Source organism: Alligator mississippiensis, chromosome 2, assembly GCF_030867095.1.
Source record: "Alligator mississippiensis isolate rAllMis1 chromosome 2, rAllMis1, whole genome shotgun sequence".
NCBI classification, from domain to species: domain Eukaryota; kingdom Metazoa; phylum Chordata; order Crocodylia; family Alligatoridae; genus Alligator; species Alligator mississippiensis.
In genome coordinates, this window is record NC_081825.1 from 274,681,488 (window position 1) to 274,706,999 (window position 25,512).

General features: G+C 45.8%; 1 protein-coding gene across 3 annotated transcripts in view; it reads right to left on the reverse strand.

Annotated features, from left to right (window-relative positions):
* Positions 1-25,512, reverse strand: part of CCDC88C (coiled-coil domain containing 88C) — a 143,224-nt gene that overhangs the window by 73,932 nt on the left and 43,780 nt on the right. For all 3 annotated transcript variants that reach the window (XM_019481665.2, XM_014596443.3, XM_014596445.3), the window contains exon 4: positions 10,981-11,050. In XM_019481665.2, coding sequence (XP_019337210.2) covers positions 10,981-11,050 — 70 coding nt within the window. The remainder of the gene's footprint in view (positions 1-10,980; positions 11,051-25,512) is intronic.

Sequence of the window (25,512 nt, forward strand, 5' to 3'; positions counted from 1 at the left end):
CAAAATTAAAACGTGTATTGCCTCGAGAGGCAGAGAGAGCTCCATATATTAAAGATAAAGGGAAGGAGAAACTGGGAGAAACTGAGACAGGTTCAAAATTGTACATGTGGGTAGTAAAAGGAACAGAGGCAAGTCAGCTTCAGACTGAGATATTAAGGAAAAGTATGACATAGTACAGACTGGAGGCAGGGAAATAGGCAACATATAGTTCTCTCTTGCTTATCCATCTGTAAATGTATGTACTTTTTGACATTCAATGTATAACAGTGGGATAAACATTTTCACTTTCTGGCCTCCTCTCCTTGGGTGTTCAGTTGCTCATGTCTATAAGCAGGCACAGGAAGGAAACTTACTCTGTCTACTGATTTTTTTTTAAATGCACAAAAGTGTTAGCACACCAAACAGATATACAAAGCTCTTCACACACCATGCCCTTGTAAGGCTGTGCTGTACAGTAAGTTAAATGCATCTGCAGGATCTAACAGAAGGGAAGTGGAGGGAGATTGATTAATCAATTATGCTAACCTAGCATTTCAGATTAGCAAAGGCACACTGACCTAAATTACCAGAAGGGTTGAGTCTCAACTTGATAAACCTACAATGTAAAGCAACCATTATTACTATTAAAGCAGGTAAAGAGAGCTAGAGAATTAGTTCTCTTTTTTTTGTTGCTCTTTTTTCTTTAAACAGAAATACCCCAAACAATTCATTTTTTGCTAGGTAAGTTTCTCTAGCACAAATGATTTATCTGCTTATTAAAAAGAAACAACCGTTTAAGAAATTATTTTTAAAACACTTTCACAAGAATTCCAAGCATTCCTTATGAAGTTTAATGAGAATTTTAAGTGTCTGCATCTGATACGGCTTAATTTATCACTAGGCCGTCGTAAGCAGAGACGATTTTTCTAAGAAAACATACATTTTAAATCTGCCAGAAATTGTGTTGTTCTGCAAGTATAATTGTAGGTTATTTCTCTTCAGAGATTTAAAGCATATTTTTTCAAAGGGTAAACAAACCTTCCCATCCATCCATTCACTGGCAGCAGAGTTGGTTTGTGTTTTTTTTATGAAACCATATTTTTTGTATACAAATATAACACTTGGTTTCCATAAGTAAGAGTTCAGCATTATTCTGAGACAAAAATCAACTTGAAATGCAGTCAACATTAAAATACGTTGAGTTTCATCATTTAATTCCATTGTTTCATCTTCAGAACAATCAGAACAAGGCCTTGGATCTCTCACGTTGCAGGGGAGTGCCCTAAATACTGGCTAGGGCTGTGTGAAACAGCACCATTTTGTTTAGACTTGCATTTTGCCATTTCAAAGGGACAGTGTTCGTTTCACTGTTTCGAAGCACTGTTCCGTTTCATTTTGTCAAAACTGTTTTGCTGTTTCGACACTTTTGATGTTTTGCCCATAGACTATTATGGGGAATAATGAAAATGCCTATAAAACTTTGTCATTTCTTCTGTGATCAGATAAAAATTGCAGGGATAGTAGCCCCTTCTGAGGGCATGAAGCCTGCCAAGTTTCGAGGAGATAGGTGCAGGGTTTTTTGTGAAACTGCACCTCAAACTGTTCAAAGGAAAACTAATGACAGCCTGCTGTCATTCTGTGTGCAGATCCAGGGGCCCACACCCCCCGGGAGGAGTCTGGCACAGCCCCGCAGCCCTCCTAGGGGACACGGGCCCCTGGATCTGCATGCGGGATGACAGCAGGCTGCCACTGCCAGCTGAGGCCAGCGCCAGCACTAGGTTCTTCCCAGCACTTGGTGCGGGCTGCACCAGGCAGACTTGGGCGCTAGCCTTAGCCAGCAGTGGCAGCCTGCTGTTATCTGCATGCTCCGTAGCCAGTGAGAGTGGAGCTTTAAAAAAAAAAAAAAAAGCCCCTCACTTCCCGGCTCTGGCAGCAGCAATTGGGGTCTCTAGGGGCTTGTGGCAGAGTCCCCCTGCAGTGTGGGGTGGCGGGGATTGCCACTCCTCCCCCACCCCTGCCTGGCACCTACACCATTACGTGGGTTCAGCGTGGCTCAGCAGAGTGCCGTGTACTGTCTGGGAGCTGGGGTGGCTCCACCTGTCAGTCAGAGCTCTCAGTTCCATTTCCCAGCTCTCTGGTCATTCCCCCAGCTCTGTGCGCTGGGTTTCAGCAGGCTGCTGCTGCTGGCTGGGGAAATAGCCCAGAGACACCGCCATCCCCAGGTGGCAGCAGCATCCTGCTGTCATCCCACATCATCTGCCCACCCGGGAAAAGCTGGGGGAAGCAATCAGAGAGCTAGGGGAATGATTGGGGAGCTAGGAAATTGAACCAGCTCGCTTTCCCAGCCCCTGGCTCGATTCCCCCAGCTCTTTCTGGGGAGCATAGGCCCCCGGATCGGTGTGCCAGGTTTCAGCAGGCTGCCGCTGCAGGCTGGGGCCAGCGGCAGCACCAGTCTTCCCGGCACAGGCTGCACTGAGCGGCTGTCACTGGCCCCAGCCTGCAGCAGCAGTGCTGAAACCTGGTGTGCAGATCAGGGGTCGCGCCCCACCCTAGGAAAAGCTGCGGAAATTATCAGAAAGCTGGGGGAAGTGATCAGAGAGCTGGGGAATCAAACCAGGAGCTAGATGTCAATATCAGTGCAGCCCTTTCCCTTTCTTTCCCCTCCCACTCCTTAGTTTCCATTTAGCTGCAAGCAAGCCTAGCTTCAAAGCTTTTGAAACGTTTTGAGCGCCCTCATTTCATTTTGAAGCCGTTTCAAAGCCTTTCATTTCGATTTTGCTGTTTCAAGCTCGAAACAGCTTCAAAACGAAACATGAATTGAAATTTCATACAGCCCAACTACTAGCCTATAGAGCAGGGATTGTCAACCTTTTTTAGCCTAAGTATCCCCCGAAGGCCAGACGCTGAGCAGGGGGGGGGACGGGGGAAGCTCACCAAACTGGTGTGTGTGGAGGTGGTGTCCACCGCATGTGAGCTTCCCCGCCCCACAGAGGGGTGCCACTGCCCTTGCCCTGCCCCGGTCTTGATCCAGGGAGGTGGCAGCACTCTGTCCCTGCCCACCTGCACGCATCCCCTAGGACCGGTCCCAGTACCTCCAGGGATACGTGTACTCCTGGTTGACAACCCCTGCTATAGAGGACCTGGACAGTTTGAATCTATACTGAAATGGAGTAAGAATGAAACCAAATGCTGAACACCTCTGAAGAGATTCACAGGCCAACCAGACAGATTTACATGACCTATGAAGTGCTTCAAAAATGCCCGAAGCCTGTCAAAATTAACCCTGGAAGAAATGGCAAGTCTTTGGAAGCACTTCAAACTGAAGCACCTCCTCTTACAGGAAATGAACGGTGTGCAGGAGGTACTTCAAAATGAAGCACCTCCCACACACTCTAGGGAGCCTGACACAGGGTTTGCTCAGCCCTCTAGCATCTCTCAGTGCTCCTCTACTCTCCCTGCACAAACCCCTAACAGGGATAGGGAGGAAGAGCAGGGTGCACAGCCAACAAGTGCTCTCCTGTGCACTTGGACATGCTAGAGTCGGGGCAGGTGTGGGGTCACCCGGTTGTAGCAGATGGACACTTTGCTATCCTCAGCAATCTCCAAGGTGGAAAGCCAAACAAGGAGTTGCACTCTCTTATTCTAGAGCTGCAGCAACTTGTGGCTGCTGGTGTCCTGGCACAATTGTGACGCTGGAATGGCAGCTGTTATTTTTTCACCCCTCCCCCCAATTGGTGCCTGAAGCAGCTGCCCCAGTTGCCCCACCTTAGTCACAGTACTAATAGTGATTCCTTGCATGCCTTTCTACCTCCAGAACCAGGAGACTTAGGGCTGAATGCAGAGGAGAGTGCTCACAGGCTGTTTGCTCTACTCTTCCATGGGGGAGGGAGAGGGAGGGGCCCACGGGAGGGAGAGAAGAAACACAGGACTCTCTATCATGCCCCCTCTGGTTTTAGATCACTCTGCTGCACACTGTTGTAACAATACTGAAATGCTCTGGGGGTGAGTGCAGCAGGGGTCAGGGGATGCGTCTGTCCCCTACCTTGGGGGTCTTTAAGAGGAGGGTAGACATGTACTTGGCTGGGGTCATCTGACCCCAGCGCTCTTTCCTGACCAGGGCAGGGGGTTGGACTTGATAATCTGCTAAGGTCCCTTCCGACTCAAACATCTATGAATCTACGAAGCACCATATTTTTGAAGTGTCATAGCATTTAATGTGCTTCAAAGAGCTATGTCTGTTCTTGGCCCAAGTCACCATGGCCAGGTCCAGACATGCATGGATGTTTGTTTCCCCAGGGGCAACTAGCAGCGGCGCACCTTGTGCTGCCACTAGTTGTGCATGGGAAATGCCTGTGTTACCTGTGCTTGGGCATGCGACAGGCTACCCCGGGGGAGAGAAGGGTGGCCCTGGTTCCAGCAGCCTTATTTGAGGTCCTGAAGACCTCCCGGGGCTGCAGCAGCAGCAATTCTGCTGCACGGAGCCTGGCCGGTAGCTGAAGTGTGGCTCCGGCCAGTCAGGCTCCAGCTTTGAGCAGTACATGCTGCCCCCACATGCGCCACTCCGCTTTTTTTTCCTGCAGGTTTTTGTATTCCTAGATACAAAAAAGACCCCACGCTCCTTGCAGCATGGAGAACAACTGAATGTGCAGTACGAGTCGTTTCTGCAGTGCCGCATACCGCACAGCCACGCTCCTCTGGATGCGGCCCATGTGTACATGTGTATGCCTGTCCGTCTCTCTCGCCCAAGGAACATTTCAGAGAAAAATATCCCTAGCAGGAGAGAGAAAAACTTGTCCCCATTTTGTCAAGAGCCTGCTGGTTATGGCACTCCCCAGTGGTGTGGGAGTCTCAAGTTCAAATACCTACTCTCACCCCAAATGAGTGCTCTGACCACAAGCTGTAATCTCTATCAGTCTTTGTGACCAGAATCCCCAACCTGTGCATCTCACTGCATACATAGCTCTGATACTAGTTGTAAATACTGACAGATATCTCTGTCCCTAAAATGCAATTGCTTTTAGATATTAAGCAAATGTCCGATAAACCTAAAAGGTATGATGTTACTTAACCCATTTATTGTACTGCATCACTCAAAGGATAAGTACAGACAGTCAAAAAGCCCAAGGCTGAATCAATTCAGTCTTTACAGGTTAGTCTAAAATGCATAGTTTGAACCAATAGGGAACAGACATTCACTTTTGATTCCAGAAATCCAGCCACATGCTTGCTGTGGCCCAGGCCAGAAGCCAGGGGGCGCTAGAGCATACCTCCCTGCTCAGCTGGAGAAGACAGCTTGGGCCAAGCCTAGCCTGCCTACCCAGGTGGGGGGAAAGAGGGGAGGTGGTTGTGTGGAAGGTGCAAAGCATCCTGGGATGCCAAGGGACTCTGAGTTAACTTGAATCTCAGGTCAATGAATAGCCAACCTGGGCTGGATTTCAACTAGCAACCAAAGAGAAAGGTCCAGAATCCAATATGGTCGATTCCCTCCATCCACGCCGACAATTCCAGAGCAGCTGCTCTAGGTGTCTGAGCCAGCAAGGAAGCAGGTGACCCAGGGATCTGCAGAAAGGCCATCTGCTCCCCATGGTGGGAGAGGGCCTTTGGCCTTCAAGAAAATACCTTGTGCTTTGAGAGCCTCTCTCTAGGCTGACCTCTATACTCTGACAGAAAAGGGAGGGAGAAACAGATGGTGGAACTGTGGGGGGAAGCAGGGAAGGAGATTAGGAGATGCAACAAAAAGGAGGATAAAGGTATGAAAGAAAGAAAAAATGAAAAGTGGGAGAGGAGAGGAGAGGAAGGATGTGGGAAAAGAGAAAATATGAGCGCACAAGAATCCAAGTTGGTACACTTCCTTCTCTAAGTTGGTACACGCTACTTAGTCCTACTCCCACTTCTCCAGCAGAGTCTAAGGAGCTCAAATGTGTTTGGGCAAGGGGGGGGGGGGGGCGCTAATATCTATTAGCCTGTGGAAGAGAGGAGAGGTGGTAAAGCACGCACATGCTTATTTTCTCCAATCGAGCAACATCATGGATCATATGAGCCCAAACACTGTATTTACACTTTAGAGAGATAGCTTTGTTATTAACTTTACTTAATATCTTACAACCCTTTGAATCTCTGAAGAGTTATGAAACAAAATAAGGAAGGAAACGAGGCATGAAATAACACACCAGTGGGAGACTAAATCTTTTATGATTATAATGAAAAACCTTTTTTTACAGGCATTTATTAGCAGGGACCTCTGGCTCCCTCCTGTTCATGGACTTATCAGACTTTAATTTGAAAAATGTATTGAAATAGCAAAATGTTTCAAGAGGATAGGAAAGAGCTAGGGAATGTAAGAAATTAACCAGTTTGTGGGCAAAAGAGGATGGCAAGGGATTAGATGAAGCTAAAACCCCTAAAAGTCTCTCCCAACATTTTATTCATGTTCCAGAACATTCATTTCCATGTTTCTGAACAAAGAACGCCTTGCTGGGGAGTGCAAGCAGACATGGGCAGAGCCAGCTCCGGGTCACAGAAGTTCAGGATCACCACAAAATACAGACGTCCTGCATATGTCCGCACGTGCTGCTAACGGGAAATTACACTATCTGACCCCAGTGCAATATATTGATTATCATGATGGGTCTCATTAGATTTGTGGCATTATAACGGATTGCTTATATTGTGCTGTGGAAAAAAAAAAGTATTTTCTAAATGGGAAAAGATGGTAACAAATGAATTTAAAGCTAGAAACTGTATATTGTAAAATGCATTAAAGAAAGAGTGCATCTTTTCTTTTCTAATGGCACTGTCCAATGTGTTCAATTCATCTAAAAATTCTCTCACTTTAATTAAAATCTTTTACAATTAAATTATATTTCATTCTTTTCAGTTTCTTCCATTCCACCAAATTAAGCCAAGTAATCTTCTCGCAGGTTATTTTTGAAGCTTTTACCTTCATCCTTAATTGACTGGAACCAAATGAAATTAGCTTGAGCTCAGAAAAAGAAAAAAAAAAGCAGATATCACATTTGTAGGATCTAGGGAAGATTTGCATTTCCTAAATCTCATGGTTACATGCCAACATCACTTTCTGAAAGTGGGACTGCACTTGTGAGTATAATTCATAAATACAGGAACACACAATGGTTTGAAATACCCATATTTACAGATGCTGATCATAAGGGATATAAGTATCCCCATTTTCTACTAACTCTAAAGACCTTCATTTTTAAACTTACCGTGTTTAATACCAATTTGGTCTACATTAGGCAAAGGAAAATTAAACCAGCAGTTTTCCCTCTGGCAGCTCCACCTCATCTCTGATACTGATCCCAACCCCAGGCCCCCTTCCACTTCCACCACCCCCACCCCCTCTCTCATGCTCCCATTACCAGCCTCAAATCCAACCCTTTCCTTCCTTCCCTTTCACTTCCCCTCTTGCTGCCTCTGGCATGCCTGCCCACTCCACCTCTTGAAAGTCTCAGACAACAAAGAAAAGTAACAATATAGCATTTTAAAAGGCAGGAGCTCTTATCCTTATGGAGCATTAGTTGAATCAATACAGCTGCTTTGTCAGTCTTTTCTTGTTCCAGAAAAAGTGGAGCTAAGCCACTGTAAACTTCAGACCCAAATGAAACAAGTTACAGTGGCTTCAGTTACACAGGTATAAGAATGGACAAAAAGAATTAGCTGTGGTGAGCAGGTATAATTGTTCATCCATACCCTTTAGTCATTCACAATTTTGTGAATGACTAACTCTAGTTCCTTCAGCTGATGATGTCCCCATCTTACACTCTTTCCTCCTTGAATCAGGTTGTAATGAGGATGGTTCTCCTCCCCATTCTCTTCTGAGCAGCACAGCATCCAACTCATCTCTCTCCTTCCCTTGCATCTTACTGTCAACCCCCTTTCCATCTACATCTAACTCCTGCCTGTCAGCCTTCCTTTTGGGCTGCTTCCTCGCTGCTCACATGCTGCCTTGGTAAGCTTCCCTGGTTATGACCCGCTGGATTTCCTGGCTTCACACTTCCTCATCCTCATGTCCATATTGCATTTGCAGCCCAGGTTCAGCTCCGCCGCTCATCACAAGGGCCAACTGCTTTACTCGGGTTTCTCTTTTCCTCTAAAGCTGGTCTTCCCCCAATATGCCCCATTGGTCTCTTCCAGCATTGCCAATCAGCCATCAATCATGATGGCTTCTTGCCGGTTCTCCCTTCCTTTTTTTCTTGTCAGTTACAGGTGATACCACTTACTGCGCTCTCTCCTTGAAATCCTGTTCCTCCTATAGCTCCTGGCTCACTTCCCATTTCTCTATTCACTCCTTTAGCCTGTCTTGAAAGCTCCTCTTCCCCTACTCTACCTGTATGGGGGGGGGGGAGGGGGGGGAGGGGGGGGAGTGGTTCCACAACAACCTGTCCTTGGTCCCCTTTTCCTTCCTCCACCTTGTACTTTATTATCTCTCAGCAATCTTATCTGCAAACACAAATTCAACTGCTGGCTCTATGCTCCTCAGAAAAAGAGATGTCTATTTCTTACAACAACTAGGACAATGAAACCCTGGTCCATAATTGAGGTTCATAGGTACTCAAGTAATACAAACAAACTGCAACAAATTCACATTTTTCCACACATCCCACCATATCCCACCATCAAGCTCTTCCCCCTTTGTATTCTGCAATTTCTATTCCAGTGTGCACTCCTTAATAATAAGACTTGGATAGTGATTCCCCATGCCTATGCGAAAACAAAAATTGTATTTAAAGTCCACCTTTAAATACTTTTTTTTTTTTAAGAGATGAAGCAAACAATTGGTTTCGAGAGAAAAGACCCGAAAGATAATGAATATGGGCATTTATACACATACCTTTTCATTCTGCAACGCAATGGTGATCTGCTGCACCATGCTGTGACACATGCAGTTGTATAAGCGGCAAAATGTGCATTGGTGCACAGAAAATAGTGGTGGTGAGCTTTTAAACTAAAACACCTTCTATGTGTTTTAGTTAGAAAACACACTGCCACCATTTTCTCAGTGCTGAAGCACATTTCACCACTTATACAACTGCAAGCGCTGCTTTTCAAAGTGCCTGGCACTGCGGTGCTTGCATATGTAAAAATGCCCTGTGGTGCCAATGCCAGCAAACTTTCTACATGAGACATTTTGGCTGCTTTTTAAATAAGACAGTAATTTGAGGGAAGGAAATAAGAGCTCTGTACCGCAATGCTCACAGAGCACCAGTAGGATCCCTTATTCACCAAGCCCTATGGTGGCATGTTTAAGTGTCAAAGGGTGTTCAAATACAGATCACCACCAAGACAACATTCAAGCATACAGCAGTCACTGGGAGGGAATTGGAGCGAGGAGGCAGTGAGGGCAAAGGGAAATCAGTGGAAGGTGGTAGATTGCTGTCAGTTACTGCTCAGGCACAGCTGGGAAGGCAGGGCCTCCTCGTCTTTTCTTCTCTTTGTGCCTGGACGTGTCCATTGCCTGAGGCACTGGAGGGAGGTGGGGTCCAGGTTCTGCTGCCTCCCCATTCTCCCTGGGTGGGAGGAGAGCAAGAGCCCTGTAGCTGCCTGTACTCCCCAGGCAGCCTGCACAGGAGAGCAGTGGGCAATGGCAGAATGAAGGCAAGGGTGATGGGGACAGCCACCCCAGGTGTGGGTGTGTCGGGGGGAAAAAAAGGAAGTTGTCACTGTCCCTGTATGTGGCGGCTGCTCCAGGTACCTGGATGCATTGTTAGGTCTGTTTGTGGGCATACTGTGCACAAATAGTAATCTTGCCCTTAGCTAGGTAAGAATAAGCCTTATTTACAAAGCTACCAAAACCATGAATTTTAATGGTTCATGAACTGGAGGTGAGTTGTTTTTCTGTTAGCAACAAATTAACCTCTCTCTCATTGTCCCAAGCAACTGCTAAGCACAGCAAAAAAAATTCCAGGATAATGTTTCTGCCATTTGTTTATTTGGCCAAGAAGTCTGTTACCACCATGTCACGCCCAGTAGTTGCAGATTATAACATTTTCCGTCTGTGGTAAAATTGACTTACCATCGTGGGCTTTGGCACAAGGCTGAGGGAGGGAGGAATGTGCATTCGGCATAAAGTAAAAACCTCAACAACAACTGCCCCTTCATTTCAGAGATGAGAAGGCCAACAGAGATCAGCTTCATTTTCTTGGCTGCGCTCCAGCAACGTGAGGAAAGTCAGATAAAAGCTTAGGGGTTCCCAATCCATGTTTGATGGAGCTCACCCTTCGGGCAAGGTGGGCCCTGCCCCACTGGCCCAAAGATTATCCATCTGTTCTCCCCACCTCTGTCCATTCTCTCTCTTTTCTGTTTGGTCTCTTATTTTTTGGGAAGATATCACGTGCGTTTGTGTCTCCCCCCCCCCAATACCCAAAGGACAAGAGATGCTCCCATATCAAACTACATTTTGGGCTGCATGGATTGTAAAAGGATAGCTTTCAAGGAAGCCCTTTGTCATTGTATTCTGATGGAGATGAGGTACAGAGCCAAGACTGCCAAGCAGAAGTATGGTTTCACAGGTAGGGGCTCTTGTACAGCACTCTAGCGTCAGATCCAGGTCTCTGCTCTGCCAGTCTTCTTGCATGATCTTGGGATGCCTCTTAGACCCAGATCCTTCCTGACTTACTAGGGTTGTTGTGCTGATAAACACACTGAATAGATTATGAAGTACAGAGATACTGTAGAAACTGGGACTATAGTGAAAAACAGAGTAAGGTTTTCCTCTCTCTCTCCACATCCCTCAAATCAGTCCCACTTTGGGAAACCACATTTGCTGTATCCAATTTATGGAAAAGAAGCAACATAAAAAGCTTGCAAAGGATTTTTTCCAACTACTCAGTTGGTCTAATAAAAGATATCACATCTACCCACAGAACCTGGCCTGCTTATGTTCTTATACTAAGACGGCTATAACCAAAAACCCAGAACATAATTCCCTTTATATCTGGAAGGGGTTTAAAAAAAAAAATCCACTAAACCAAAACTACTTACCAGAAAGAGGGTCTTTGCCAATCATTAAAACATTTGGTAAATTCATTACGATCAGCTGCTGGAGAACCTCCTAAATGAAATAAATTGCAAACAAAATTCAGTTTAAAGAAGCCATGTAAAAATAGTTCACAAAGAACATATAGCTTCATTGATTATAAAAGCTTTGGCATGCTGGCAGTCGAGGTCACAAGGTGAAGCCCCACATGAGAAATAAATCACTAGCTGAAGACAATTACTGATCCTGCAACTGAGGTATGCAAATAGTCTCCTGTGACTCTTCTAATGACAGCTAATGGAAGACTTAAAAGGTCCCATGGTACTAATCAAAGTAAATGCAAAGTGATGCTGGGTATATTTATCAGTCACACCTTTCCCACAGACAAGCCTGTACATCTGCTTCACAATACACAGACACTGCTGTGTTTCCAGACTTACAAAGGTTGTGGGTTTAAAGCAACACAAGTTACTTGGTTAAGTTTGCTCTACTAAAGTAAATAATTGCCTTGTTGCACACGTCTAAGATTTTAACCATGGGTTGGTGATAGAGGGGAAAGGGAAACGTGGTCCTAAAGTTGATCTCCACAGCTGTCCAACTTCTAAGCATCCAGGGGCTGCATGCTGTGTGGCTTCACATACCCTGGGGACCACATTAGTACAACCCATGGGACCTCAGACAACCCCCATCCCTGGCTGCACTGGGCACATGAGTGGCCACTTCCCACCACATGGGCAGGCATTCCCCCCTCTACACCATGAACACAAAGGCATTCCCCACTTCACCTCTCTTGCTGCACCACACCGCAGAAGCAGGAAGTGAAAGCTTGAGGGAGGCAGGGAGGGAGGGAGGGAGGGAGGGAGGAATAGAGACCCCAGCAGAAAGAGCGACTGGAACAACAGGGGGAGTGATAGCTGGATAGGAGCCTGGAGGCCAAACATTAAAACTCTTGTGAACAGTATGTGGCCCACAGGCCACCATTTGGACAGCCCTGATGCTGCACTGCTGTGAGAAAAGTATTAGTTTTTCTTTCTTCTAAACTTACAGAAAAGCTAAGACCTGCTTAATCTCTCTCACCCATCAAGGACCTTAGGCAAGAGGAACTGTAATTTCAGGAAGCAAGAGGGAAAAGCCCACAATTAATGGAGAAAAAGAAAAACAGGAACTTTGTTAGGTTCAAATATGCTGAAGTGTCAACTGTTTGAGCTGCCTTGGAGTTTCAGAATGAGCCATGAGGACAGGTGATACCAGTAAGAGGATAGATGATATGGTCAAGATACAAAATAGGTTTTGCCCAAGAGAGGATGTACACAAGGTAACTTCAGAGGCACGTGATTTGCCTATAATATGCACAGTTGGCCTGTGCAAAGCAGCTGGTACTCGCTTCAGATTCAGTAGATTCAGGGGACAGCGATTTGATTTGGCGATTTGAATCACTGTCCTGAACTGATTCAGCTGAATCCGATTTGGAGATTCGGCCACTGCCAAAATCGGCACCATCCCCTGCCCACTCTCAATGGCTGCCCTGTTTGCTCTTCCAGCACCTGGCTCTTTAAAAAAAACAAAAGCCCCCACTCACAGGCTGCTGCCAGGCAGGGGGGAGATCCCCACAGCTCCCCACTGCCCCGCGCTGTGTGGGGGGCTTTGCCATGAGCCCCCAGAAGCCCCAAGGCCGCTGCAGCAGCTAGTGAGTGGGGGCTTTTTCTTTTTTTTTTAATTGCTGGGAACTAGGACCAGGTGGGGCAGCCATGGCGGGGCGGGGCAGGGTTGGGAGAGTGGGCAGGGGATGGGGGCTCATGGCAGAGCCCCCCATGCAGCTTGGGGCAGTGGGAGGCAACAGGGATTGCCCCCCTCAACTTGGCAGCAGATTGTGAGTGGGGCTTCTTTTTAAACAGCTGGGGCCAGGCAGGGCAGCCAAGGGGGTGGGGCTAAGAGAGCAGGCAGGGGTTGGGGGGCGCTCAGGGGGGCTAGGGGAGCAGGAAGGGGATGCAGCCTGGCAGGGGTCCCCCCCATAGTCCCCTCCCCCCTACTTACCAGCTTGGAGTTCAGGTCCAGCCCAAATCTCCAAAGCTCTTCGTATTTTTTCGGAATCGATTTGGACCTTTTAATTGGTCTCCTGATTTAATTCGGATTCAGAGATTTGACCACTGAATCAGGCCAAATCTCTGAACTGAATCAGCACCCGAAGCTTTGCACAACCCTAAAGCACAGCATACACAAAACGGCAGGAAGGTTATCAGTATGTATTTAGGATGCCTTGCATAAATGGTTTTGATTGAAAAAGAAATATTACAATGAATGTTCAGTGTCCAATAAGTAACATGAGGCGATTTTAAAACCATTTTGCCTGAAGCACATTTCATCTCAATCCTGGAGAGGGTGGGTTTCAAGCGGGTTTCAATTCCTGGCGATACAGTGTTTTGGTTACCAACAAGTATTTTCATGCTCAACCCCTGGGTGGGCTGCACCTTTTTAAACATTAACCTTCTTGTTTGTAATATTTTTATAATAAAGATTTAAAATGTAAAACCCCCCCAAAAAACAACCAAAACAAAAAAAAAATCAAATAAGTCTCCCTCTCTTCTCCCAACCCCATCTCTATCTCTGGCACCTGCACGCACCAGAAGTGGTTAGTTTGTATTGGGCAGAAATGCGTTAATGCTTTTAGTATTGCTAGGAAACAAGAATCTAACCAAACTCTGTATTGCATCAAGATACATAACTTGGTCCAACCGTTTGCTGAGTCACCATCCAAATGTGTTCTGTAGTACACACATTTCAATAAGTGTTTAGCTGAAGTGTGTTTGCACCTGTTGCCCAGCAGGTGTATAATATCAGATTTCACAGTACATGGCCAGATTAATATACTTCTTTGGTATACACAAATTCTCATAGTTCTGCAATGTACTAGTCTCTTACTACTACTACTACTAAAAAAAAAAAAAAAAAATTTCCCCCACACCGGTTCAGTACATGGTTCCAAGGCAAGAGCACATAAGGAATTCTTGTTGTCTCTGTCTAATCATCAGATCTCCTGCTGTTTAACCAGCAGAGACAAAAGGCACTAAACTTTATATAGTTTGCATTCCCGTGCACCCACTCTGTAAATTGTTTGATTATAATCAGCTGGTATTTCAATGACTAGATACTTTCTGGTTGTGTGATTTTATTCTCTCTCAGGGTGGCAGGCAAGAATCTGAGTTTTCTTGTATTACAAGGAGAAACAGACCCGAACTGTGTAATTCACATCAAATCAAGGTCTCTCAATCTAAAGATAGCAGTTGAGGCACAGTACTGTATCTGCTTCTCTGACTTGATTTCAAGGATCAAGGAATTATTTTTTTTATCTTTATCCTTATCCTTTTCACAGATAAAGGAATTATTTCTAAATGACAGTTAGCTTTGTGTTATTACCATCATGTGAGATTATCATTAACACGACCACTAATACAACTTAATTCTTATATTATAGCTTTTCGTCAGTAGACCTAAAAATGATTTACAGTGGAGTTTGGTATTATCAACTCCCTTTTACTGAGGGAAACTGAGGCAAAGAAATTAAATGACTTCCTTTAGGTTAAACACTAAGGCCAGCTAAGACCTGTGAACTGAATCCAAGACCCATTTTAATGCCTTATCCAGTAGGCCACAATACCTTCAGAAGGCCACAAAGAATTTTAAAAATCGTATGCATGCAAAAACAGGAAAGTTTTGATACCTCCTTTTACCTTGGAGCAATGAAAACCCACCCAGTCAGTTTCACCTGCAATACCTGCACTGTGAACCCTAGAGTGGGGGTGTCATATATCCCCCATAGGCTGCATGCATCATGCGCACTGGACAGGCCCTGCATGCTGGATCCAAGGCTTGTCCAGACCAGACCCAATCCCTGTGAATCCTGCAAGTTGGGCTGATCTGGCGTGGGTGCCACATGCAGAGCATGTCAGGCAAGCTGCTTGCAACATATGCTGTGCTAAGCTGGAGCCAGTGTGCACTACCCTGCATTGATGATGGTCCAGACCAGGCCCACAGACCAGCCCCATGTGTATGATCTAACCACAGAATCATAGAAAGTTAGGGTTGGAAGGGACCTCAGAAGGTCATCTAGTCCAACCCCCTGCTCAAAGCAGGAACATCACCAAGTGGATCATTCCAGCTAGGCTTTGTCAAGCTGGGCCTTAAAAACCTCCAAGGATGGAGGTTCCACCACCTCTCTAGGTAACCTCTTCCAGTGCTTCACCACCCTCCTGCTGAGAAAGTTTTTCCTAATACCCAACCTAAACTTCTCTTGCTTCAACTTGAGACCACTGCTCCTTGTTCTGTCATCTGCCAGCACCGAGAACAGTCTCGCTCCATCCTCTTTGGAGCCCTCCTTCAAGTAGTTGAAGGCTGCTATCAAGTCCCTTCTCAGTCTTCTCTTCTCCAACCTAAATAAACCCAGCTCAGCCTCTCACGTGTCCCCGCCCCCAAACCATTTTCAATGCTCTCTGCTGGACTCTCTCCAACGCATCACATCCTTTCTATTGTGGGGGACTCAAAACTGGACACAGTACTCCAGATGTGGCCTCACCAGTGCAGAATAGAAAGGAAAAAATACTTCCGATCTGTTGGCAACAATCCTACTAATGCAGCCCAGTATGCCGCTAGCCTTCTTGGCAACAAGGGCACACTGTTGGCTCACATGGCCAGCTTATTGTCCACTGTCCCTTTCATACACCCCCAGGTCCTTTTCTGCAGAGTTGCTGCTTAGCCAGTCAGTCCCCAGGCTGTAGCAGTGCATGAGATTCTTCCATCCTAAGTGCAGGACTTTGCACTTGTCCTTGTTGAACCTCATGAGATTTATTTTGGCCCAATCCTCCAATTTGTCTAGGTCACTCTGAATCCTAGCCCCACCTTCCAGTGAATCTACTACACCCCTCAGCTTGATGCCATCTGCAAACTTGCTGAGGGTGCAATCCATCCCATCTTCCCAGTCACTGATGAAAATATTGAACAAAAACCAGCCCCAGGACCAACCTCTGAGGCACTCCACTTGATACTGGCTGCCAGCTAAACACTAAGCCACTGATTACCACCCATTGAGCCTGACAATCCAGCCAGCTTTCTATCCACGTTACAGTCCATTCATCCAACCAACCCATACTTCCTCATCTTGCTTCCAAGAATTTATGAGAAATTCAGAAAGCCTTGCTGAAGTCAAGGTACATTATGTCCAGTGCTTTCCCCACATCCACAGAGCCAGTTATCTCATCATAGAAGAGAATCAGGTTGGTCAGGCATGACTTGGTGAATCCATGCTGGCTGTTCCTAATCACTCCTCCTCCAAGTGCTTAGAAATGGATTCTTTGAGGATCTGCCCCATGATTTTTCTGAGGACTGAGGTGAGGCTGACTGGTCTGTAGTTCCCCGAATCCTCTTTTTCCCCCTTTCTTAAATATGGGCACTATGTTTGCCCTTTTCCAATTGCCTGAGACCTCCCTTGATCACCACAAGCTTTCAAAGATGATGGCCAGCGGCTCTGTAATCACATCAGCCAACTCCCTCAGCACCCTCAGATGCATGCACCTGGTCCCATGGACTTGTACACATCCAGCTTTTCTGACCCGTTCTTTCACCACTGAGGGCTCCTCACCTTCTCCCGAAACTGTGCTGCCCAGTGTAGCAGTCTGGGAGCTGACCTCACCTGTGAAGACCTGGGTAAGAAAGACATTGAGTTTCTCAGCCTTTTCCTCCACATCTGTCACTAGGTTGCCCCACCCATTCAGTAAGGGACCCACACTTTCCCTGACCTTCCTCTTGTGGCTAATGTGCATGGTAGGTCTGACATGGGTGCCACATGCAGCATTCGGCCGAAGCCAACCCTGTATGCTGCATGTAGTATGTACCCTGGTCTGGCCCCGCATGCTATCTGCCACATACAGGACTGAGCCAGGGCTGATGCTTGCTGAATATGGTGTATGAGGCTGGAGCTGGCAGTTGTGCTACAAAAGCAGCACACACAGCCAAATCAGGGTATGCACATTCCATGTGGCACCTACACTGAACCAGCTCTGTGAGACAGACCTGGCACATGGGGCTGGTCCGTGGGCCCAATCTGGCACATCGACCTGACCCACACCCCTCATCTGAGCATTCAGGACCTGATGCGTTTGACCTGCCTGTATTAAAAGATTTATTTAAAGAAAACCACAGCATGCACACAGCCAGGAATGCAGCCCGGCAGCTTAGCCGGCTCATAAGTCTGTGTGGGGGAAATGGGGGGGGAGGGGAAGGGGCAGATCGAGGCACCTGTGGTGATGGAGGGAGTGGGGCAGGGGCAGGCACTATCCAGTCGGGGCAGGGCACAGGACGGAGCTGGCAGCTTGTCCAGGGGGCTGGCTCCCACTGCTGTGTAAGCCCCCAGGGGAGGCATGGGGGGCATGTGCCCCCCGGATCTGTGCACAGGGCGAGGACAGGCTGCTGCTGTGCGCTTGGGGGCTCCGCCGGACTCTTCCCAGCAGCTGTGCTCAGGTGGGGCAGGGCGGGGCGGCCGGTAGCACTAGGAGGGGGGCAACAAAAGGGCTACCACTGTAACCCCCCTCCCAGAGCCACTGCTGCTGTCTGCCCCGGCCCAGCTCAACGTAGCAGCTGAGAAAAGCCCAGCGCAGCCCGTGAGCACACAACAGCACCCTGCCCTCACCCCACACACTGATCTGAAGGATACATGACCCTCATGCCTCCCCTAGAGACATGCGCAGCAGCACAGGCCACCCCCATCTCCTGCCCCGCCCTCGCTGTTCAGTGCCTGCTCCTGCCCCAGCCTCACTTCTTCCCTCACTGCGGGGGCCTTGATCTGCCCCCCCCGCCCCTCTCCCCCAAAAGACTTACCAGCCGGACGCTGCTCTCCAAGCTGCTGGGCTGCATATCAGCAATTGGATCATTATTGGCCAGTTTGGCTGGTCAAAAATTGGCTGCTGGTATCGGCCTAAAAAAATCTTTATCAGTGCACCCCTATTTTTCTTATTGTGTACCCCCTTCCAGATTTACCAGCTGCCCGCATAACCCTAACAGCATATGTTTTATATTTTAACCCCTTAAATGCCAATTCTTATAATGAAAATTAAATCTGACATTACACAATTTATCCTGCGTACCACCCAGAGATGTCTTGCATAGCCACAAGGGTACATGTACCACAATTTGGGAACTCCTGGTCTAGAGCACAGCTGTCCAGTTGGCAACCCCTGAAGATGTAACATGCAGTCCCTGGGATCTTATTCAGCTGCTGCTTGCTCCGCTACTCTGGCTGCTGTGGGTCTCTAGGCTCCCCCTCCCCCTCTCAGCTGGGGGGCAGGAAAGGGAGAGGGGAAAACAGGCAGGTCCATGGCAGTGGGGGAGCTCTGGTGTGGTGCACCAAGGGACAGAGGTGGGGGCTGCCCTCATCCACAGAGCAGGGAAAGGCACACATGCACACAGTGCTGGGCCATGGAGGTGGGGGTGAAGAAGAATCACTGCTCATTGGCTCAGAGTACCTGGGGGGAGGGTGCAGCGTGAAGGAGCATGGCTTACGCTGCTGAGACTCCACTGGTGCGGGCTGCTCTGCATGCAGTTGGAAGCTGGACAGTCCTGGTCTAGAGGTTCCAAAAAGGTCGTAATTTACAAAATCTAAAATTTGAAGTGGTTGAGTGCTGTCCCTTTACGAGCTTCTCTGCTCTGAAGTGCAACTGCAAACCTGGCAGCATGGGCTGTCATGTTAATTATACTAAGCCATTTATAGAGCACCTGCAGTTTACTTGCAAAAAAACCCAAACCCTCTGACCCTGTCTCTAGCCTACAAAACTTTCAGGCTCACCCTGGACTCTGGGAACAGAGTTTATGGCTTGTATACTGTCACTGGGGTTAAAAAGATTCCTTGAGCCATCATCTTCCTTCACAGGTACACATCTATTGTCTTCAGATTATTCAAATAGGTAAATACAGGGGTGAAAAAAGGAATTGAGTCTTACAACTGGAACTTACTTGACCAGTGTAACATTTTGCTGCAGCAGAGAGACACTGAAATATTTGTCAGCTGCTTAAGAGTTGGATGTGAATTTTGAACAGAGCAATCTGAGGGAAAATGCTTTTCCCCATTCCCTCATGTTGCCTATGGTAACTATAGACAAGAAGGGAAGATATTAAAGAGAAAAGCAGAATTAAAAATAATTAGCTGCATAGACTACTTGCTATATTTCAGTATCAGGGAAGAACTTTATGTAATAAATCCTCATTGCTCCTAAGAGAGATCTAGTTAATGATAGGCACAGCTAAACTAACACTTGATTACACCAATAAAGTCAAGAACAATAACATATGGTAACAATCTCCCTTAACAATTAGAACAATTAGTGTTAGAGCAGTCAGCTTTACACCTGAGAGCATTAACCAACCAAGTGGCCGTTACCTACAAGTCATAAATCATCTCACACTGATTACTGGTTACCATACTTTTTCCTAATGACATTTCCATGATAAGCCAATTTTGATTCAGAAAACCACAGTTAAGGGAACCAATTCAAGCAGTTCGTTACTAGACTTCCATTGTCTCTGCATTGATATCTGCACAGAGCCTCCCCCAAAATCAGAAGGTTAAACTCATTTTTTTTCTGAAATCAGCGGCATCATGGTCTTCAAGACCCACATTTTCTTACAGCTAGGTCTTATATAAATAGCATTAGGCTCTACCTACCACATACTAAATAAAAACACGCCCAAACTTCAGATTTGTTTCACTCCAGATACAAACCTTAATGCAAGGATTTTTCTCTATTCTCTACTAATAAAGGCGTTTTCAACCTCTTTTAACAAGTGTACCCCTTCTGTCTCAAAGTTTCAGCCCATGTACCCCTTTATATTTTTTCCTTGTTTTTAAAGGGGGGGTGCAAATCGAGGCCCCTGCAGTGAGGAAGGAGTGGGGCTGGGGCAGGGGCTGCACAGCCAGGTGGAGTGCAGGACAGAGCTGCGAGCAGCTCATCCAGGGGGCACGGGTCCCACTGGAAGCAGACAGGCCCCTCTCAAGTCCTTAACCAATAAAAGCTGTGGGTGCATTTTTCTCTTTTAAGAGAACTTGAATAAGCCTAGAGGTAATATTTTTCTTGTTCTCAAGTCCCCAAAAATGAGCTTTTTTGGTTTTCTGCGCCTCTGGCCTGAAAAACAAAACTCAAATCTCCCTATAGGAGTGACACAACCCCTTAGGGAACTTGATGTGCTTTCAAGTCGGGGGTGGTAAGGAGACTGATGTTGCAAGTAGAATCTAGAATTCCAGGTGCTTAATTTATGGCTCAAGGGCACATGAAGTTTAACAACAGCTTTTGTAAAACATAGGAGTCATAAAGTAAAGGGTTTTTGTTGCGATTTTTTATTGGACTGACGATATAACTAGGAGAGATGTTTGACAAGTTTTTTGGCCAAGTTATCCAACATCTCTCCCCACTATACAGTTGGTCCAATAGAAGATAGCACCAAACCCCATTTGTTTCTCAAATATTTCTTGGACTATCAAGGCTACAACAAACTTCATCCCTACTGTAGGAGCCAAGGAAATTCAAACCCAAAACCTGAACTTTAGTCAAGTCAGCTTCCAATCCCAAGCCCACCCTAATCAGTACCAGGCTGTGCCATACAAACGTACACTAAAGCCCTCACTGAGTTCATACAGAGCAGAACCTTTGCTGCAGCATCCTGCAGTGTTAATGTAAACTCACCATTAGCAACTCATGTAGAATTAAATTAAACTCTGCCTGATTCCTAAACAGCAAGGAACCACTAAATAAATGATTCAAGACCAGCACCCCACTGGCCATTGTAATTCAAAGCCAAAGCTAAGTCACTCCTTTCACGAATATTGCTTAACTATAAAATGCTAATTACCCACCTGACTGGAAGGCAAATGGTCTTTTCCTACTTACATACAGTTACCATGGGAAAAGTCATTATTGGTTTTACCTGCATCATAGATACAGGCTGTAACAAAGCCCATTTTAATTTCAAGATAAACTCAGCCCTTGGTACCATTTAGAGTTCAGAGATATCAAGCCTTTCCACAAGTGCTAGGCTCTCAATTATACATGATAAAGTCTTGCCCCAGTAACCTTAATATGTGTTCCAGAGAAATAAACTATGGGCCAGATCTTGCAAATATGAGTATTAACTAGCCCGGGATTATTTATTGGAGCAAGCACTATACCCAGAAGCAGATCTTTAGCACTGCAAACTGTCAGAGCTCCTCCATTGATATTAATGGAGCTCTGACAAGTCACACAGCTGAGGATCTACCACCCAGCAAGCAGCTTTAGGCCACATTAGAAACCAATAGTTCCTTTCATTACATTTGGTTTGCACAAAACCCAGGGAGATGCACAGAACCAGAATTTCATTCACAAAAGATGGACTCCCTGTCAAAGAGGTGAGTAAATGGTGGGTGCATGTAGTTCAGAGCAATCTCTAGTTTAATAAAGAACATACAGAAGAAGATTAAGCCCCTTCTTACAATAGAGAAATATAAAACGGTGGCCTATATCTAATTTTTGCAAATAAATTTAAGATGCATCAAAATGTTTCGAATTTTGTTTTTATGCTAATAAAAACAGATATTACTAAAGCAGTCATTTCTTCATTGCAGGCTGTAGGACTGATTCCAATGGGTGAATTTAAGTGACCCAAAATATAAATAGTATATTAAGTCTTTTTAAAAATGTCAATTGCAATGATCTGGGAGATATATTAAAAATAAAACACTGAGAACCAAAATGACAGTGTCCTATTATAAGTCAAACAACATAAAACACATTGCTGAAGAGCAGCTCAATGCAATCAAAATACAGATATTATCTCAACAGACTTGGTATGTATTCTTGAAGCTACACACAGCACACATGGCAAACTATTTAAGAACTTGGCTAATTTCTGCAATCACTAAATTCATTTTATGATGGCCAGTATTATTAGAGGTATTTAAAGGGCCTCTCTCTCTTTCTTTTTGGAAAACTAGCACTTCCCAAACCCAATCCACTGGAAACTGAAAGCCAGGAAATTGTTACCTCACTTGTTGAGAATAATCAGCTCTGACAGTCATATACTGGAGTCTCAGTGAAAGAGAAACAGGGAATTTGTTGTTTGGACCATGCAGCATGTGTGAGGTCCAAATACTTAAAGCATTAGCCAGAGGAGAGGGGAGAAACCCCAAATGCAGAAGCAGTAGTACTAGTGTTTTACTAGAAAGTTTAATGGGGGGCTTAGCAACACGCACTAGCTCACCTTCTACAGAATACAAGGTAGATTTTACCATATAGACCAGGGACGGGCAATTATTTCAGGTGGAGGGCTGCTTACTGAGTTTTGGCAAGCCATTGAGGGCCGCATGGCAGGCAGCCAAGGACAGATAAGTATTAATTTTCTAAATTTTTTAGGGACCCCACGGGCCGGATAGAATGGCCTGGCAAGGCAGCATCTGGCCCACAGGCTGCATCTGGCCCACACCTGGTATAGACTAACCGAAGTAGGTATATGTATATAGCACACACTTTCATGGGCTGAAGCTTGCTTCATCCCAGAAGCCACAAAGAGAACCCCACATGGCCATCATCCACCCCTCATGTTACTTGGTCAGATATTACTGTCAGTGACTCTCCAGTTCAGCAGTGCTATTTATTTCTAAGGCTGCTGTCATAAACTACATCAGCTAACAATGTAAAAAGATCACACACACCCAGCAGACATACAGCTATGACAGCAAAACATCAGGTGTGGACTCTTATGCCAACAAAAGAGGGCTCTTATCAGCTTAGCTTATGTTCATCAGGGAGACGGTGTAGCAACACCAGAAAAAAAAAAAAAATCACCTTCTGTTGGCCAAGCCAACAAACCTATACCAACACATCTCTAATAGCAGAGGCTCTGCCGCATAGACAAACCTTAGTACAATATGCCACGCCGTAGATGCATTTAGTAGTAATATTGATTTCACCATAAAAGGAAAAATCCAATTGTGGAAGTCTGTTTTCTCTAAGTTTTTATTGCCAGCAGCACCTTTTACTAATTTAAATACTTGTTGAAAATAAAAGGCTTACTGATATAGTCTCAGTTTATCCCTTCAAATCATGTACCAAGTGACTTGATGTATCCAGATGAACTACTCTAGACTCTCATTTAATCCTGCCTCATAATTGTCCGCAGGGGGTATTTGCAGTAGTAGGAAGTAAAAAAAGTGTGCTGTGTTAAAGGCCTGTCACTTAAAATTAGAGATATAACCATCTAAAATGCAATCCATCTGTTCAATGTAGTTTTAGTTAATCTGTGGTGGTCTGAAAATCGATCCCATAACAGTTTACGCTAACGTACACTGAAAAGTAATACACAAATCATCAGAACAGAATTAAAACTCAGCAGCACTAAATTATTTTTACCTATTTAGACAAAATTAATTTTCTCCCAATTCATGCATTTTGGATGTATCCTGTTGTTTACATAAACAGCAATGCAGCACCTCAGAGCATAATATTAAATTACAAGTATATATTAATATTTAGGTTGAATTTTACTATCAAATTATGTCAGCTTTGCAAAATTGCCGGACATATATTCTACTACTATGGCCTTTAATTTAACAAAGGATAATGAAAAAGGCAAAAGATAAGACTGTACTGCCCATCAAGAAAACACACACACACAAACAAACACAATTTTCAAAAATTGCTTTCACTATAGATTTAAGAAGTAGTATCTATTTTTAAGTTTGCATGTAGCACAGACAAAATATATAGCCCTTGCCTCTAAAGATTTTACAACATCACCTGATCTGAAGGCCATCACTGAATTTGGCGATACAAACTAATCAGTTTTTAAGACCAACTTTTATATTCCATTGAAAAATGCCAAAAGAGTCGGCCTAAGAGAGAAATGCGAATTGAGCTAGAAGGCTTAATGTTCTGTACTACAATTGAAAACATTTGGATCTGAGTCTCAACACCTTACTTACCAGGTTATGGGGGACTGGGAATATTGCAGAAATAGAATGTTCAGCTCGAGGTAAAGAAAAGTAGCAGTATCTCATGCTGCTAAATATTATTCCTGGTAAAGTAAGTGTTTATAAAAATAGTTGATACAGATACAGATACACATTAGGGGTGTGTGAAATGGGGCCCTTTTCGATTTGGATTCGGCCTGAATCAGGGACGGTGATTCGATTTGTTGATTCAGATCACTGTCCCCGATTCAATTTGGCCGAATCCGAACCTGAAAATTTGATGCCAATTCAGAGAAACAGCGATTTAGCCATAGACACAGCTTTGAATTTTTTATTTTATACCTCAAGGTACCAGATGTGGCTCGTGAATGCTGTGATGCTGGGGTGGATGAAGCATCCAACAGGAGTGCGGAGGGGACCCCCACATGGTTGGTGGTGAACCCGGAAGTGGACTGGAAGTACTTCCGGCCCAATTCCAAGTCCACCGGGCAGTACACAGGGCCTCCCCCCCACGCCTCCCGGCTCAGCAGTTAGTTGCAGGGGGACCCCAGGTGCCATCCCAGACTCAGGAGGCATCAGTTGCCCAGGCAGCAGGGCACGGGGCGGGGGCCCCCAGTGCGCTCCCTGACCAACCCAGAAGTGGACTGGAAGTGCTTATCCACTTCTGGGTCTGCTGCTGAGTGCACTGGCGAGCCCCCCGTGCTCCTGTGGGACGCTCCATCTGCCCTAGCATCGCAGCATTCACAAGCCACCTGGTACCTAGAAGTATGTAGAAAAAAACATTTAGAGCTGTTTCTACGTCTGAATCACCAAATCTTTCTGAATCTCTCTGAATTAATTCGGAGGGTTCCAATTTGATTCTGAGAAATTAAAGGGTCTCTTGATTTGATTCGGTCACCAAATTCAGAGATTCAGTCACCAAACACACACACACGTGCATATATTGCTTAAATTATACTTAATTAGAACATCTGGAGGGGCTGGACGTGTTCAAGTCAGCAGGACCGGATGCTCTCCACCCCAGGGTGTTGAGGGAGCTACCAGGGGTTATTGCAAGGCCCTTAGTACGGCTTTACGAGCGCTCATGGTGCTCAGGCCAGGTGCCAGATGATTGGAAGATAGCCAATGTGGTCCCCATCTTTAAGAAAGGGAGGAGGGAGAACTCGGGCAACTATAGGCCCGTCAGTCTTACCTCAATCCTGGGAAAACTCTTTGAGAAGATCATCAAGGAGCACAACTGTGATGGGCCGGCATCAGGGGTGATGCTGAGGGGCTACCAGCACAGTTTCATTAGGGGCAGGTCATGATTGCCTTTTAAGATCAGGTCACAAAAGCTTTGGATGCAGGTGTCGCCGTGGATGTAGTCTTTCTGGACTTCAGCAAGGCCTTTGACACTGTCTTTCACCCATCCTCGTTAAAAAACTAGGCGACTGTGGCATCGATGCCTACACAGTCAGATGGATTGCTAATCGGCTGAAGGGTCGTACTCAGAGGGTGGTGGTGGACGGGTCATATTCAACCTGGGGGGAAGTGAGCAGTGGAGTCCCCCAGGGCT